This window comes from Haliaeetus albicilla, chromosome 3 (assembly GCF_947461875.1).
Source record: "Haliaeetus albicilla chromosome 3, bHalAlb1.1, whole genome shotgun sequence".
In the NCBI taxonomy this organism is placed as follows: Eukaryota; Metazoa; Chordata; class Aves; order Accipitriformes; family Accipitridae; genus Haliaeetus; species Haliaeetus albicilla.
In genome coordinates this window covers 27,318,387-27,336,330 of record NC_091485.1, presented here as the reverse complement: position 1 = coordinate 27,336,330, position 17,944 = coordinate 27,318,387, and the positions used below count along the sequence as shown (strand labels likewise).

General features: G+C 42.1%; 1 protein-coding gene across 2 annotated transcripts in view; it reads right to left on the bottom strand.

Annotated features, from left to right (window-relative positions):
* Positions 1-2,993: 2,993 nt before the first annotated feature.
* TAF4B (TATA-box binding protein associated factor 4b) overlaps positions 2,994-17,944 on the bottom strand; it is a 75,130-nt gene continuing 60,179 nt past the window's right edge. For both annotated transcript variants that reach the window (XM_069779206.1, XM_069779207.1), the window contains exons 14-15: positions 15,964-16,083; positions 2,994-4,654 (exon numbers count right to left, since the gene is read on the bottom strand). In XM_069779206.1, the coding sequence (XP_069635307.1) occupies positions 4,487-4,654; positions 15,964-16,083 (288 nt within the window). In that variant the 3' untranslated portion in view covers positions 2,994-4,486. The remainder of the gene's footprint in view (positions 4,655-15,963; positions 16,084-17,944) is intronic.

The window sequence follows — 17,944 nt, the reverse complement described above, 5'->3', positions numbered from 1 at the left end:
TAGCTCTGCCAGGGAAACAAACATCCCTTGGAAGGTGGGAAGTACCTACTGCTGCAAGGACCTTGTAGAAAACTCTTGACCAAAGCAGGACTTAATGGCAGAAGACTTGGCCACCATGAAACACAAACTTCCTGCGAGAATGTGCTCCCTGCACAGAAAGTAGCAGCCTCAGGGCTGACGTGAGCTGACCTGCACCACCACCTCCTTCCACTCCAGAACAGCCATTCAACTTTCAAGTCCTGGATGGAGATCCTCCTTTTCCTCCCTCCTCCACAGCAAAAACCCTTTCAGAAGAAGGCTGACTGGAGGCACCCTGCAAAATGTGAAGCAGGGGATCCTGAGGAAAGACGGGGTAGCAAAGTTAGCAGCTAACACGCCAGAATAGCTACAGAAAGCAGGCGAGGAGTGACCAGCTCATTCCTGCAGTAAAAGAGGAAAGAAGAAGTGGTAGGAACAAGGACTGATGTATCTGGAAGGAAAAGACAAGGTTTCTTGCTTATGCCTTCAAAGTGTTACAAAGCCAAAAGGGGTGCTCATCTAGCTCACAAAAGCCCTGCACCAAGTGGAGCACTGGCATTGTGGCCTGCAGATAGGCAGCCTTTCTACCAAATAAAGGTGGGACAAGCCACTGACAGGCGGTAATGAACCCAGTACCCAAAGTGGCAAAACAGAGAGGTCCGGTGTGCTCTGTTCTTCAGTCTTGGTACTCGATTTTGCACTCATCAAAGGAGTAAAAGCCTTCACTGCGGTTATCTCCAGAGCTGCAGGCTACAGCCATGGGACTTTGGATAACAACGGCTGGATCCAGCTCTTGGAGTATCTGTAGACATCACGTGTGCTACGTGAAGAGGGAAGTGTGTGCAGCACTTGGCCTCAGAAACCCAGCAACCCTCATTTGAAAAGTCGCTGGGAGCAAGCCCATTTCACCAAGTCCAATCACTTGGACTGTCTGCCCCTTCAGGGCATCCTTGCTTGCTTTAGTCTTTCCTCCTTCACCCCAGTGATTACAAATGAAGAGGAAAGCAAAGAACAGAGCAGAGATGAACCTGGAGAACAGCTGACAGCATTTTTGCCGAGTGCAGTGCACTCACATGGCAGGACACAGGTGCCTACAAGAGAGTGGGCCTGGAACAACTTGATGCAAACAGTAGCCTTAAGCTACTCGTGTCAAAGTGTCCAAGACAGTGCAATGGCTTTGAGGAATCATCTAGCAACGTCTCACGGGCCCCTGCTACCTTCCTCATTAAACCTTGAACAAAGCTGCAGGGTGTGTTAGTGCACTCGGCTAGTCTTTCCCAGGGGGAGAAGGGAAAAGCTGGAGTCAAAGACAGTGCAAAGGGCTGGATTCAGTGGCAAGACTTGAAATAGCAATAAAGGGAAAAAGCAACAGCTGGAGGAGAAAGAGTGCAGGGCCCCTTTTGTCACCATGTAACGTACAAAACTTGGCATACTATGCTGCTAAGAGAGTAGTAGTCAAGAGGCAGCAACAACAGCTTTCCCCCCACAACTGTGTACACAGTTTTCTCTAAAGGCTGAATACTTGAGTGGCAGGGATAGCTGCCCAGACAGCTCAGTGCATCAGAAATAGCCACTAGGCTAGCAGGCCATCTGGACAGCAAGAAGCGCCTGGAGCAAGCTTTAGACCCCTCACAGAATCGGTGGCATAGACGGCTCTGCTGCTAGGTTCCCAAGCTTGAACAGGAGCATGCCGAGAACTAAGAGGCAAGGGAACATGATGGCAGGGTTTGTCCTCATCACCTTATTACTGGGATTTTATTATTCTCATAAAGGGCAGCAAGGTTGGGGAAAAGGGGGGAAGTGAACGCCTGGTCATCTCTCCTTTAACTCCTGGTGTGGCTGAGCGAAGCCCAAGTGTCTCCTAAGTGCCACTTTAGAGGACACTTGTTCTTCTCAGAAGCAAAGCTGAGCTCGAATGAGTGGCAGGCTGAACCCTTGGGAGGGAGGCAAGTATTTTTAGTCTTTGCACCAAGGTCTTGTCTGTCCCTGTCTGAAACTAGGCCCAAAGATCTGCTGAAAAACCTTTCTGAAAACGCCTGCTACTCCTTACAGGATAAATTTTGGGGGTTGGGGTGTGTTTTGAGGGGGAAGAGGTGGCACACAGGGAAGAACTACTGGTAAAAGAGACTACTTGCTACGGCAGCAATGAAATCATGCAATCTGCATCATAGGCAGGCCATAGAACACTTGAATTGTCTATGGTACTTTATTTGTATCTATTTATCAATTCAGCTATTTTCTCCAGCACCTTTCATTTTAGTATCACATTGGTTTAAATAAGATGAAGAGGCAGGCCAATATGCAGATGCTCGTCTTTGGTCTCCAACCTGCACTTAATTAATTGTGAGTTGCTTTAAAAATAATTGAGGACAATGCTTCCACTGCACATTGCTGAAGTCTGAGACTGTTCCTGTGTTTTTACTTCCCAGAACACATGCAAAGTGCTCACCTGTGCCCAGCTGTTAAAAAAAATAAAACACACCCCCCCCCCCCCAGCCTCTGTGCTGACTGACTGGGGGAAATCAGACAAATGAGAAGTTGCTTTTTCTCCCTGCCCACCCCCTCCTTCAAGTAATCCTTTGCTCTGTCACCTAGTTCTGTTTAAAAACCTTAAAATATAGATGTTTATCGTTAATACGTCACGTGAGGCAACCATGCCAATTACTGTGATGGGCAGATAGCCGGGGCTCGCTCTCAGAGGCACGCCATTAGTCATGGTGATGACAGCTTCAGACGCTGAATTTCTCATGTTAGGAAACAAAGTTACCGATTTATTATTTTTAATAAAATAATTGCTTTAATGCAGTATTTAAAATAATTTTAAACATCTGATCAATAACAGTACACAAATATGGAAAATGCTGCACTTTACATAAAAAGTAAAGCTAAGCATTTAATTATACAAAACAATTTTGCCTGATGCCATCAATATCTTGCAAACTATAGCTTAGTCAAAGTACTGCTTTTCTTATATATATATATATATATATGCTATATACACATATATAAATAATTTACAGCATTCATATACTAGAGTTGTTTACTACTGTTCCAACAAAAAACCCATAACCGATTCAAAACTTACTGAATTTGGTAACTATCTGCAGTGGTTCTAACAGTGGAGGGCATTTGAATCATCGCTTCAAGTTCTGAAGTAGCATGCCAAATAACCATAGGAAGCTTGTTCCTTAAAAGAAAAAAAGTTTCAGCAGGAAGCCATTCAATACAGTCAGTGCCTTTCCCACCAGTCCTGGGAAACGGCCATGCTATACAGCACTGTGTCACGGGAGGCAAAATGTTTGGAGGCTGGGGAGAAGAGTGACTCAGAGGGTTTTCCTTCCACCACAAGGCAGTCTTTACCAGCAAGTAGAAAATCTTTGAATCTATTCTAGCAGTCTTAATAGTCCAGAGTCGTTCTCCTCACTGAATGGAAACCAGGCAACTGTCTAAATACTTTCTATTTGGGAAGTTTCCCTGTTATACCATATTAAGGTATTAAATCAATATTCTAAATAAAGCTGTGAATCCTGCGCTTTGCAAACACTGCTTCTCCTTAAGAGAGTCTGCAGCTGCAAAGTTTCAATGCCTCCCAGGTTCTCCCTTTTTTGCAGGCAGCACAGGTTGCTTTTGTCCATTTCATCTACATCTATGCTCAAGTTCAATGCTATTTTTTTATCTGCAGAAAGATAAACTGTTTCTTCTGTTCACCCTTCCTTTTTAGGCTCTTGCGCTCCTTGTATTCCAAGTTTAGTAACACCAGACTTTCCCTGAACATCAAAGTATACCCTAACTACACTGTCTGATGTACTTCAATCACAAGAACCATTGATTTGTTCTCCTTCCCTCAGTCACTTTCTCAGAGGAAAGGGGGAGGGCAGTTGAGGCAAGGTTTGGGGGGGGAAAGCACCCCTCATTCCTTTCACTTGCTACTTTGCTTTCACAAATGAGCATCCAGTAGTAATTCTAACCCCAGAAAATTTAAGGAGATGCTGAGTCAGATAGGCAATACATTAGCATGTTGACTGACTGCTGGTTCATGATTAAATACAGTTGCCATTCTATGCAGTGCCTTTAAACTGTTATTGGTTCCCCTAAATAAGATTGGATTAGAAGAAGGCACTACACATAGAACAGATGTTGCAGGCTCTGGAGTACTGAAGCAAGCGACATACATAAACTGGGGACACATATCAAGCCCTCAGAGCCTGCAAGACAGTTAAATGCAAGCAGGTAGTCAGGTACTTGTGTGTGTAGCTCAGTGTTTTCACTGGTTTACAGACTGGTTTAAACCAAACATTATTAAAAACCCTACAGGTGCTAAGTTAGGTATTTAATAAAAATGTTTATCTGTAAACAAGAGTTATCCTTACAACGGATCATTTTCCAGAAATTGGAATTTCAAGACAGTGCAACAATGCTTCAGTGTTTTCTTTGGCAGTAGACAGCAAGGTGAAATGTAAAATTCAAATCATTTCAGAAGAGCACGGTACAAGGTTAGAGAATGCTTCATCTCCCTCTCTTGTTCCATGCAGAATATCAAGTCCCTGAGACAGACGCGGGTTATTCTTGGACAGAGCAGCTGTTTCGTAAGGCTAAAACCTGATGATCCAGGAGCAATTCCATTGCCATTCAAACCCTGAATGGGGGAGGGAGAGAGAAAAAATATTAGAATTCCATGTAAAGACAAGTTTTTAACCGAACTGGTTGGATTATACTGTCTACTTGCATAAAACTAGCCTGCTGATATTCAGCTTTACATCTTGAAAACTAGCAATCCAGAAGTTCTTGCACATTAGATACTTTAAAAGACAAAGCAAGCACTTGCCAGTTGGTGGTTTATTTCAGTCAAAGCAACCAGAAAATTCTATCTTTCTTTAAAACTATATTATTATGGTAAGATAAATAACTGCCATTTCACTGAAGTCATACTACATAGACACTTGCACTGAGACAGGACAAGCTAACTACGAAGAAGGTACTACCGCAGTTCCTATGCAGAGCCTCAGGTTGTGCACGGCTCTTACTCCCATGTGCAAACCCCCAACTTCCAGATGTTCACATCTCTTCTTGAAGAAAACCATCATTGCGAGCGGGCTCTAGCCTTGAAACACAGCCGGGAGAAACTCTTACCCTGGCCATCACCTGTGAATTGTCCTTTAAGGGAGCAACAAATACACACAGTCGAAGCATCTGCGTGTTCAGAACACTGTATATGAGCATATCCATCTCAGTCGGCTGCCTCGCTTGGTTATGAAAGCACAATTGGTAGGAGCTGATGATGTTTAGTAGTTATACATTCAGGCTACTGGAATGAGCAACCCCCACGCATTCCAAAATGCCCCAAGATTTATTATTAGGGGCGGGGAGGAGGAAGATTACCATGAGCTGCACAATAGACTGGCTACTTATCTTGGAGCCAATCTATGCTACACAGCCAGTCTCTTATCACTACTGGAGGGTTCTTGGTAATGAATGCAATTTGTACAAATACGAGTGCTCAGTCTCTGTAACTTCAGCAAGGCAATGCCTGCCAGCATCAACACCACTTGGAGATGGTGTTGCTTGGATGCCATGTTAACTATATCAATTCTTACCCTAATACTCTCTGCAAGACTTCAGCAAAATGACTTTGCCCACTTTGCTTAGAGAAATCTGGTTAAAACCCCCATATATTAGAAACAAATACCAGTGCTGGAATATCTATAGCAGTGAATGCTACTGTTGTTAGAGGGGGAAGCATTGAAATTTATTTAAAAAGTAAAGAGATTCACCAGAGAGCACACACTAACCACAGAAAACCCAGGGCATATTGCAGAAATGGAAACTGTATTTCTTACTAGCAGCATGCAGGGTATTCAGCACCATTTCATTTGCTTTACAGTCGATACTATTAAACACTATGAAATGCCATCATTTTAAACTTTCAGTTTGTTAAATGGCTTGGAACAAATGCGTGCGTGGGGAAGACTGCTGGCCACATCGCACAGAGCGGGCACTGCTGTCCTGGTAAGACACAAAAGGGTCACAGTTCAAGTTTGTCATATGACAACCCTGAAGGATCCAGGGAAAAGATAGCTCTGCAATGCAGCTGCCAGCACGGGTTGAAAAGGAGGTCAATCCAACAGGATGCAGCAGAAGGCCTGAGGCAATGTTATAAATGAAACAAACCCCAAGGGTTTTCAGTAACCCAACAGCAATGCCCTTTATAATTCAAAGAACTTTATTGAGGTGAAAGTATTTTCTCACTAAATAGTCATTAGACTAGAAGTCTTACCTTTAAAAAGACACCAAAGCCACCTCAATCCTGTTCACTCCCTTACAAAAAGAAGGCAGATAGCACAAATCCCCCAGCCTGCTTCCGAAGCTGTTGGAACTGCAAGATGCTACAATAGGGCAGAAACATCAAGCCGCCTGCGTTTGAGACAGAGTTATGGATTTGTTTATTCTTAACTTCTTACCCATCACGCCCAGTGCAGAGACGTAAAGCGATGTTATGCTGTAATATCACATCCAAAGGCAAAGCTTATCCCAGACTCCTGTTTGCTAAGACAGCCAGGTCATACTTCCAAGTTTTATGTAGCATCACACTGGCTTATCAGAGCTACTGAGTACAGCATTTCAGGGGCCAGGGCTCTTTGACTAGTTACTGAACATAGTTAAACCAGCAGCTGCTACCACATCCAAGTTAAAAGAAAAAGTCCTTCCCTCAAAGTGCATGATGGTTTAAAATTAAAGAAGCCAACAGACAGCCTAGGTCATTCCAGTCTAGACTGGGACTGCACTGGGGAAACTCACTCTGAACTAAGTTTACACGGGGATGAGCACTAACTTCTTTTAGCTACTGTCCTCCATAGCTGCTTTGGACCAAGCAGTAGAGGGTGTACTGCTTGTCTTTTTGTAATAAACAAAAAGTGAAAACACTTGAAATTAAGATGCCATCTGTGCATCACAATGAACCATCACAGGCACCTCTGTTAATGCCCAAGACCTTATTTAAGAAGTGCCCAACTCTGAGCCCTCCAGCTGACACAAGGGACACTTTAGGGGAGGGTCCTCTGGTGCTCAGCTCTCAGAGCCTCCTCTTGAGCAAGCGCCTGTTGGGCAGCAAGTCAGCCTTGTCTGGCCCTAGGCAACAGTCAGCAGTCCTCTCCTTTACATCTCATATACCCCTTCCTGCATAGAAGCTCCCCACGCTGCTTTTGAGACCTTAAATACCCTGATTAGGACAACACCAGCCCACTCCTTGCTCCCAGACATCTCTATTACATTGCTCCCAGTTGGGCAGCAACCGCTTGCATCTTGCTATTTTGGTGGTTTCTTCACTGCAGAAGTCTTCAGCCTACCCTAAGACAGCTTTGTAAGCCTGTTCTGAGGAGAAGTGAAAACTGCTGCTTTTCAACCAGGCCACAGACAAGTACAAAGATAAGTGAATATAAAATGCATCCCTACAGAACCAATTCTGGTAAAGGGTACTGCAACCAGCCTGCACCCCCCTTCTGCAACATCTATTTATTAGTGCCTTAACTAGCAACTGCATTTTGTCTTTTTTCATTTTCTTTTTTTTTTTTTAATTGGAAACATTCCAGGGGAGACTGGACAACATCAGCCGTATCCTGAAGTTCCTGCCTTTCACTGAACCCCCAGCACCCTGCTTTCCTTCCGAAAGAGAAACAACACAGAGTACATGCAGCCTGGGAGGGATAACTACCAGCATAAACACTACCAGTCAACCTCAGTATCAACAGCTGACAGACTCTGTTCGTAAGCCAGGTAAGGCACTGCTGCAATGTGGCTCTGTACCACTGGAAACCACCCTTCACAGTACCGAGACCACCAGCTGCCTTAAAACCAGCCCCAGGAGGCCACAACAGCTGCTGTCCTGCTTTTGGCCTATCCTCAGAGTCAAGCCAAATCAGCAGCTTTGCCAAAGCAACACGCCGTCACCCCTTCTTGATCCTCAGAGCCTTTTACATGCAGCTGACAGAGATCAGTTCTCTCACTGATCTTGACAGCAGAAGACACTGTGGAGGTCCTTCTGTAGTCCCACGCCTGTTGTGCAGCTAGTTTTGTTGAGAGGTTGCTCCTGAAACCTCTTTTAAGATCTCTAGGGCTCTCTCCAGTGGCTGGACCAAGAATTAAATACCAACTCTCTCTGAAAAGGCAAGAGTGAAGTTGATACAGAGCCACAGCTCATGACAAGGGTCTTCCTTTACCTGAGCTACCACCACCACCTGATTCCTAGTCTCCAAGGTATCTGGAGCATGTGATCTACAAGTCTGGATCACAGGTACCGACAAGGATATCAAAGTTTCTCAGAGCTAGTCTACAGGCCCCGATACAAAGCTCAGAGGGGTCAGCAGACACCTTCCTTCCCACCAAGTTCGGGTCAGGCTCAGTGAGCTGTTCCTGGCAGAGTACATGCTCCCTTCTCAAGTTCAGTAGCTTCACACCAATCACATTCAAAATTGTAAATGCTTGGCAGGGGGTGCTTTAAGGGAGCAAAGTGTTCAGTTAAATGTTAAAAGACAAGCCAAAGTTCTCATTTCAATTTTTGGTGTGGCATAAACACATCCCAGTCCCAGAGTCAAGATCCCAAGAGAGCAAACTGTCATTGCAGCTCTGCTGCACGTTATAAAAATACCACCAGCAGAAGGAAGCAAAGTCACGAGACAGTTTTCAGCGACATCTTCAAACACTGAAAAATTACAGCTGTGTGCAGCAGAGAGGTTGCTGAAAGGTGGTAAGAGCACCTAGCGAATCGGAGCAAAAGCATCCAGGTTCAACCCCCAGCTCTGTCACCTGTGGTCACACTGAGGTTGGTGTTATCTAAGTGTACCCTGTACATGAGTTTCCCAGCTGTAAAACACAGAACACATTCCTGTCTCACAGGAGGAAAACAGGTTAAAAAGCCATTAACACATTGTGGAGTCCTCAAACACTTTCCTGGGTCTACCGCATCGGCAAGGGGGAAGGAAGAGATCTTGTCAGAATTGTGACAGTTTTGGTTGTACAACTAAGTGCCTAATTTAGGCCAGAGAATAGAAAGTGAAAGAAGTTGATATTATTTGGGTGACAAGCCAGCCTACTGATGCTGTCTATTCTAACAAGCCTCAGTCTGACAGAAATACTCCCACATTCACAATACTAGAATACTACATTACTCAATATTTATATGATTTTTTTTTTAAAATAAGTTGGTTGTGCTAGGTGGTTGGGGTTTTGGGGATTTTTTTTTTTTTTAACCTTATAGACCATTAGGATAAATCAAGCCAATGTCTGAAAGGCTTTTAGATCTCTATTTCTGGGCTGCTTCTTGTGCAGCTGAAAACAAACATGCATATTTATGACGTTACCTGCAGCCTACAAAGAGGCCTCACGAAGCTGTCAGATCTATATAATAGAGAAAGCTATTCAACTACACATTTTTCCCCCAATTTCATTGCAACATTGTACAAGTCCTTTCAAATGTAGGCAACAACATGTTTTACATATTGAAACAAATTACTGCAAATGTAATGTCAGTTTATTCACTATTATGCCCAAGATTCATGTACGCATGTCACTTTGTATGGCTACATCAGATGCTTAATCTGTACCTGGAGGTAATGAATACTATACAAATATGTCATGTTAGTTAATAGACAATTATTAAGCTGAAATTTTCTGGCTCTTTGCCACATCATTTTAAGCAATGTATTGTCAACTAAATTATAAATCTCTTGACCCTTCACATGTCATCAACGTTTGTGCGTTACCAATATGTTCAGCCTAAAGCTACAATGCAATTAGTCATTTAAATTGCAGATATCTTTCACACATAAGAAGAATTAAGTTCATCTCTAGCACAGAGAAGGCACAATATGGGCCAATGAACTGTATTTCTGAAGTGTGTGAATGGCAGTCAAGAATATTTTTGCCTATTTAACATGGGAAAAAAATTCACATCTAGTGTATGGCCTAGATTGACAGCAGCCAGTAAATTCGGCGCTGAAATTGAAACTCTCTAGCTGACAGGGCTGCGCTTAGTTAGGTCTATGCAGCAGGTAAGTAAGATGCTGAAGCCATATTTTATAATTGCAGTTAACACTTTTAGCTCCCCTCTTCCCTAAAGGTATGACCACACCGTAGACTCTTCAGTTGTTTGATAGCTTGAATAAGAACTAGGAACTGAAATCAAGAGCCTGCATGCATTAAGCATATGCAAAGTAGGAAAAAACCAAAAACACACACCCCACCCGCACCTCAAAACCCAAAAACCTCCTGTATCACTTTAGACCTACGGGCTGGGGGAAGGGCTGGTAGAGACAGAAAGAGACACAGAAAGAGAGGGAAATCCCTCAAGTGTAGAAATAGTTTTTTGTAGCCTTGCTCTGAACACCTACTTACATGCAAGTAGTCTAGGTCCAATTTAATTTGATTGCTTTTAAATTCATTTTCTGCAGCTTTTAAAGAAATACTTTAGCAGCCTATCATGTACCAATGCCAAGCACCAGCCAGCAGCCTCTCTGCACACCATTGATATACAGGGAGTAGCAAACCTATCGTCATTCACTACAGAGCCAGCTTCTGCATTTAATTCACATTTAGACACAGTCACATCCTTAACACCAATACTGAAGTTGACGAATTGTGCTAGCATGTCCTCTCATCAGAAAAGCTTATGGCCAAAAAGGCGGCAGTAACTTCTACAGCTACCACTTATGAGTGTAAAGCCACATACCACTTAACTACCACACACCCCTCCCACAAATGCCAAAAAAACTTGAAAGCAATTTGATTGTCACACAGTGGAAAAACCAAAACATCTCTCTTCCCCAATCATTTGGAAGAGTTGGGGTCTTCTTTTAATCTGCAGAAAAGGACTTGTTGCTCAAAGGCTTCGTTCTTCCTAGGTCAGCCTAAAGAGCATTCCCAAAGCTTAAACAAGCACCATATACAGAATGTTTAATCAACATGAATACCAGCATCCTAAGCGGTAAACAAGAAGGGTAAGTTTAAGTTCTGCTAATAATGATCAGATGTGGCAGAGACCTAGCCCTAGAAGAGAAGAAGACAAGCTTGTTTTCTCCACCCACCATCAATACTAAAAATGGAACAATGACCAGTGTGGTAAACAAGACATTTCTCCTATTTCTTCTTGCCAAACTTCTTCCCAGAAGAAGAATACAAGCTTATTTGTGGACTGCTGCATTAGATGTGCATCACCGTGGAAGCATCACATTATTTTATGCATGTTGGCCAGAGCTAGGAGTTTGACAGAAATAAAGTGCTTGAATGCCTCTGCACTGACCCCAGGATATCAGTTGCATCATTTACTTTTGTAGCAGCTACTTGCAGTAGCCTAAGTTTCCACAGCAGAGCTAGACTACGGGTGGCAAGGCAAGACCCACACCTACTTACAGAGCAGCCAGTCTTGGCAGTGGACAGAACAGCCACAAGCAGTATCTGGAAGGAGGAAATATCCTTCACCAGTGCATCAGGCAAAAAGAAAAGACACAAGATTTACCCCCGAGTCAGTCAATGTGACCAACCTGGAAGAAGGTAAGTGAACAACCCACCACCAGCAGCACATTGGGGTGAGACAGACTGCATCACTTCCAAGTAGTTAATGTGTTATCGCTGAGCCAGAAAACGGAAGAGAAGCAAGCAGTCTCCCCCCAAAAATTACACAGAAGTGCAGGCATCCAAGTAAGTTTTCCTGTATAAAGCAGAAGAATGGTCCAACCACAGTCTTCAGAAGCTGACCATAAGAATTAGAGCTGGTGTCCTAACTCTACTTTCAAAAACCTATCTAGACTTTTTTTCCTTCCTTCTGCATGATACCACACAAGTATACTGCTTTCAGTTCAAGACCAAAGATGAGCTGGGACCCGGGACACCTTTGGATAGAACGAAAGAAAGTTTAAGGACTCAGAACTGCCGCCTGTTTCCTCACTGAAAAAAGCTGCAGTATCTGCAAGGGTTTTCAAACTTCTAAGACTCCAGTTACAGCGAGAATGAGACAAAGCTGTTTCGAAAATAGTTTTGCCATCAGAAAAGCAGTAAAACTTAATCCAAAATAATCCTTGACTATTTCTCAGCATTGAAAACATTATGGGGCATGTTACTAACCAATAAAAACTATGAAACACAACACAGAATCAGGAAAATAAGTCTGTGGCTTCAAGTTTACTTTTTTCTGATTTGTTTTAGAAATGTTCTCCCTTCTCAAGTCAAGTTATTTTTCAATTCTTCCCACCCTTTAATTCATTACTGTTCACCACATGCCCCCAAACTGGGAGAGAAGAGGTGGGTAATAAATACACAAACCCGAAAACACATATGAATCAAATCCAAAGGCCTCTCCCCCTCATTGTATCCAAAAGTGTCCAGAGGGACCAGAATGAGAGAGATGAAGATATTACCACCTCTGGAACACAAGTAGCACCAATTAACACATTTTCATAATAGAGGGATTTTCTTACCAGGGCTTTCTCAAATTACTCTTTCTCAACAATACCGTTCAAATGTTAAGTTGCAGTGAAGAGAATATGCAAAACTACCCAAACAAGTGTTTCCAACCAGAAAGGGAAAAGAATTCCCATTATACTGATGCTTTTTTTTTTTAATTAGGCCTAGAGCATTAGCCTTATTGTTTCATTCCATGATCTTCATGGATTTGCCCCTACTGCTATTTCAAGTTTACTGATACATAAGCAATAATCATGGCAAGATATAGTTTACCCTTTTTATATTGCTTTTAGGTCCAAAGTAGTTGACAGACACTCCTCTGGGCAAGAACCTCTTTCTTTATTTGCTACCTGTCACACTATGCTCATATCACCACATGTTCTAGTTCCCACATTAAAATAATCCATATTAGGTCTCCTTAAAAGACCAAGTAAAGAAAGCAGAATTTCAGAGAGCAAGACAGGATGAATGTGCAGGAATCAGGCATTCAACTATCCCATGAAAAAAACTTTCCAGAAGAGGTGCAAAACCAGGTGACAGAGTACGGAGGAAGCAGATACCCAGGGCTGAAGAACCATCCCAATAAAACACAGATACTCATTTGTGGAGAAAAGAAACACGATACGCTAACAAAATGCTGTTCTTAGCCCTTCACACTTACTGTTATTGCAACAGAAGGTAGCAGATCCATACCAGCCCAGTTTGCTGAGCTGACTTTTCCAGTACCCATTACATTTTGGTACTGAATAAAGGCAGGCAAATATATAACAAATTTGCTTACAGAGTTTCAACTTTTTTAAAACATACTGTGAGTATTTCTTCCCTGTCTCCCCAAATACCTCAGGGCTTCAGTTTACACCAATAATGGCTTGAAACAATTCCTTTCCTTTAATTATTGCAGTAGGCAATGATAAAAAGAAGCTTAACAGAGTCAACTTTGCTCTAACATGGACATAAGAGATACAAACATTGTACAAAGAACATTATCCAAGGAAAGTTGAAGTCTTAGTTAAAAAAACAAATGCAGTTAGCTTCAGTGATTTCATTCAATCCTGTCAAATGATCATTCATATTTAGGAATAACTTCTTCCATCATACCTGTCTACCAAGATATTAGGCTTTAAAAAAAAATAAAAATGGTCACAGGACTATTATGCACAGATTTACTCCTTGCCATTGCAGTCAGGAAGTTCTGACATTTAACATTACTTGAGAGTAAAGCTGTCTGTATTTGCAACTTGAAATGAGAAAGTACATTCTGCCTGTTTAAATTATTCTCAGACAGGTTGCCCAAAAAGATGATTTTAAAGATGCCCAAATGTGTATCAGCCTAAGGCCATATTGTACTTGCTTTCAGTTTCAAAGACCTCCTTTCATCTCTGAAGAATGGAATGTTGTTTACTGCTCAGGATGTTTTGCCATGTTATCATGAATGTATTACAAACGTTCTGCTTCTTGAACTAGAGAGTGTTTGTCAAAACCATTCTTTATTCTACATGAGAAATCTTAAGGCTTTTATAAATCTTGCTTAGATATATTGGGACACCTAAACGTCTAAGTCTAAACATCCTTCTCAAGTTTGCTATCATGCATAATTTCACAAAAAAGAAAAAAGATCTGCAGAGAATTGCTTTCTGGTAGCATGAAGCCTAAGTACTAGACACTGGAATGCAAGATTGCATGCAAGAAACAAAAGTAGTTTCACTGGCAGAATTACTTTCACCTACTGCCCTTACAACTCAGTCTAGTAAGGCAACCTATACGAGAAGCAACTCAAAATACAGCAGGTAAATTTGTGACAATGAAACGCTATCAAGGTTTATTGGTCAGTCTTAGGCACGTTACGTCCACGTTCTTTTAAACTGGCAATGTAAAGAATGGACTGCCAGTTTTCAATAGCAACACTGTTATTTCTCTGTCTTTTGCACAATCTCATGAAGTTTTTAATAAAGCAGACACACTGCAGACGATGAGAAATAACTGAAAAATACTTAACAGGCAGACTTGTTAAATATTCAGAAACAAATCCGGCAATAATTACAGAAAACCACTACGAAGAACAGGAATAGTTACTCAATAGAAGCTTGGGGGAAGAGAAGAAAAGGATGGGGAAAACTGTTCTTGTGCTAGACTCATTTTTTCAAGTTTTTCCAGTGGTATTATAAAAAAATAACTATACCTTCAGCTTCACGTGAAAGTGCATTAAAAAACTTCAAAGAAGTGAAGAATAGCTGCTCAACAGCTAGGAACACTGCTTTCTGCGGCTTGTTTAGATACAGATTCCTTCAGTTTACTTGCGATAAACAGGAAGCATTCAAGGAGCTAATTGTGTCTTCACATCAGGAAAAAAAAAATCAGAGAAACAAGTCTACCTCACCTCCTTAGAGAGGTCTCTTGCCACAGTCCAGGCTGAGGGAAAACCTACAGGACAGATACCACCACTGTCTCAGTTACACTGCAAATAATTTAGCTTTATATGAGGTCCATCCAGACTCTAGCATGCAAAAATGCCAGAGTATTTTCAATCCTAGCATGTATTTAAGCTTCCTAGGCCACAAGAATGAAAAATACTTAAGGTTTATCAGAAAGGACAACTTTACCACCACTTCTTCCAAACAGGAGTTACTTTCCAGGCTTCTGTTCGCTGTGCTTGGGCCACAAGCCAACCAGCCGTTCACTTGAGCAACATTGAGGCTTCATGAGAACAAGGGGCAAAACTGGAAACAACACTTGAATGACAGCCCGCAACACATTTCTCCCATCTCCAGCCAAGATGATCGCTAACAGAAGTAGGCTGTCATTCTCCTTGGAAAGAACTTCTGCAGCCCCATAAGCTTCCCAGGTCCCAGAAACAGTTAATCACTGGCACAACATTAAGAGATTTGTTCAGACCAAGATTAGTTAAAAGCACCTCCAAGGCACTTCTAAAATGCAGCATGAGCCAGGAAAGGTGATCTGGCTCATTGCAGGAATTGAATGGTCTAGCTTTATTTATTTATTGAATGATTTTTGGAGGGATCTAGCCAAGGCAAACTCACAGTATATTTGAAAAGAGTCCCCGTGCATTGTGCATGGAAAAGTCCCCAGACAAATCTCAGAGCAAGAGCCAAGGTGCCAGTTTTGCTCCTCTTTCTCATTTCAAAAGCCATCCAAAACAGCCATCATGACTTCAACTGAGGGGCCATGACAACTAGCTGCTGTGGAAGACCACCACAGCTTCGTTACCCTCCACTGCAGATGGAAGTTTCTCTGAGCCATCATTTCATTTAGTCCCTTACACACAGTGCTCTTATCCACAGTTCTTCCTATAACACACAATTAAACATCCCCATGAAATTTACCAGAAACAATCCTTTCAAGTATCTAACACACAGACTAGTTTTCTTACAGTATGTAACCAGCCATTTAGTCTAAGAGAATTCTCACTTCTTCCTACAGGGAAGGATAAAAATAATTCAGTATGAAGATACAACAACACGCAAGTCACCGCCGTACCTCCAGCCCAGATCCAACGTTTGATGAATCCAATGGTCTTTTCTTCCTTGGTCCAATGGCTGCCAAAGCTGTGAGGTTGGCTTCTTTTTGTTGCATTTGTGCTAACTCCAACTGTTGCATCTAATTGAAAAGGAAAACACCTCCATCAATTACAATATACAGTATCCTAGAAGTCTTGTTCTCTTTATGGCAGCTTCAGACAGCTCTGCAATCCCTACTGAAACAATGTATTTCACAGCATCTTCTCCTGTCTTTCTGGACACTTTTGACAGATTCCAATACTCAGTCACACTTAGAGCCATGAAACACTAATGACCCTAGAAATAGCACCATGTAAGTAACACTACTTATGGAGATCGCATTGTAGTATCAATGCAGCCTTAACAGGTGCCTTGCTGATGGTTCTGCAGCTCATAAGCTTTGCTATTTCTGACTAACAGAAAAAATTGATCAGAACTGGTTTATGAGGCTGGATTAGTATTAAAAGCTGAAGCTACCGAGCTCTGTGAACTGGGCATATTCTTAATTCAAAATCTCAATTCATGACTGCACAAGCAAGACACTCAATTTCTTCATGCTCTATTACCTGAAACCAGCACTCAATATTGCCATTCTGAAACATCTTATTATCCAACTGAACAGGATGCTGCCAGTGCACAGATATTCCTTCTTTTCTCAGTACATATTTGGATTTTCAGGTGTATCGGAAGCAAGTTAGAGATACGCTGCATATATTTATTTTCACTGACCTCCAAAACCTGTTCAACATGAAGAAATCCTTAGAAACAACTTCTACCTAGGTTTGGTAAACTTGGGATGGGAGAGAAACCCATAGTCAAGAGGATAAAAAAAAAAAAAGGTTTTATCTCTCCGTTTTGAGGTACATCATTCTACTTCATTCTAATGGATAACTATAGATGCCAGCTGCTCTGGAGCTTGGCCCAGTCAAGTCTGGTAACAGACTTACTAGCTTGGATTGGCCACCTTGCTAATTCAACCACACTGCTTTAGATCCACCAGCCATCCAAATTGGAGCATGGGTGGAGGGGAGCGATTTCCCTCTCTGTAGAGAAGGAAGCTTTTCTATTTACTCAGGCTAAGTTTGTCCTTAAACACAAACCTCTGGGTTTGATGTTAACCCTTAGATGACCTGACATGCAACTAGGACAGCTCCTTAGCCCATGCTCTCCCCGTTCCCAGGACTTACAAAATTTTTTGCATGGGAATTCTCTGCATGGATATGTGTGCATATCTTTAAAGAAAGTACAGCCATATCATGGTAGCAAAGCATCCAATTCTTACTCCCCTCCATCCCCTACAATCATAAAACCAATTAATTAATTGGAATTCCTCATCCAGTCAGTACAGATATTTTGCTTACTAAGCTTGCAATACACTGTGTTTTTGCTTGCTTTCAGCTCTCAGAAATCCCAACTGGAGAAGAGAAATTCAGCTGTTAAGAACTGAGCTTGTAGCACCTATATGGCATTACTCCCCCACTTGCTACTAAAATCCACAATACAGAAATACTGTGGGGTTTTGGGGGGGTGTTTTGGGAAGGAGGACTGTTTTTTTGTGGGGGGTTTTTTGCAAGTCTTATTTTACTTCAGTTAGGTAGACTCAGTCTTACTTCAGTGATGCTGGCAGCCTCACATCAAGTACTGCGGCAGCTAGGCTATGTAAAGCAAAATGGTATTTTCAGTGCAGGACTCCTAAAAGGACATCCACCCCTGTAAGACTCAAACTATATGCATGTTCAAGATTTTTCAGCAAAAATCAGGGAATGCAAGACTGACATACATATGTTGAGACTAGTTGTTGGGGGGGGGCATTTTTTGGTGTTTGGGGGTGGTTTTTTTTGAAGATGAGACAAATGCTTCAGTTATGAAAACACTATTTGCAAGTCAGCTTTGATCACACTATGTAGGCTTTTGCTTGCAGGAACGTAATAGTACTTCTTCAATGCTAGATACCATCATTC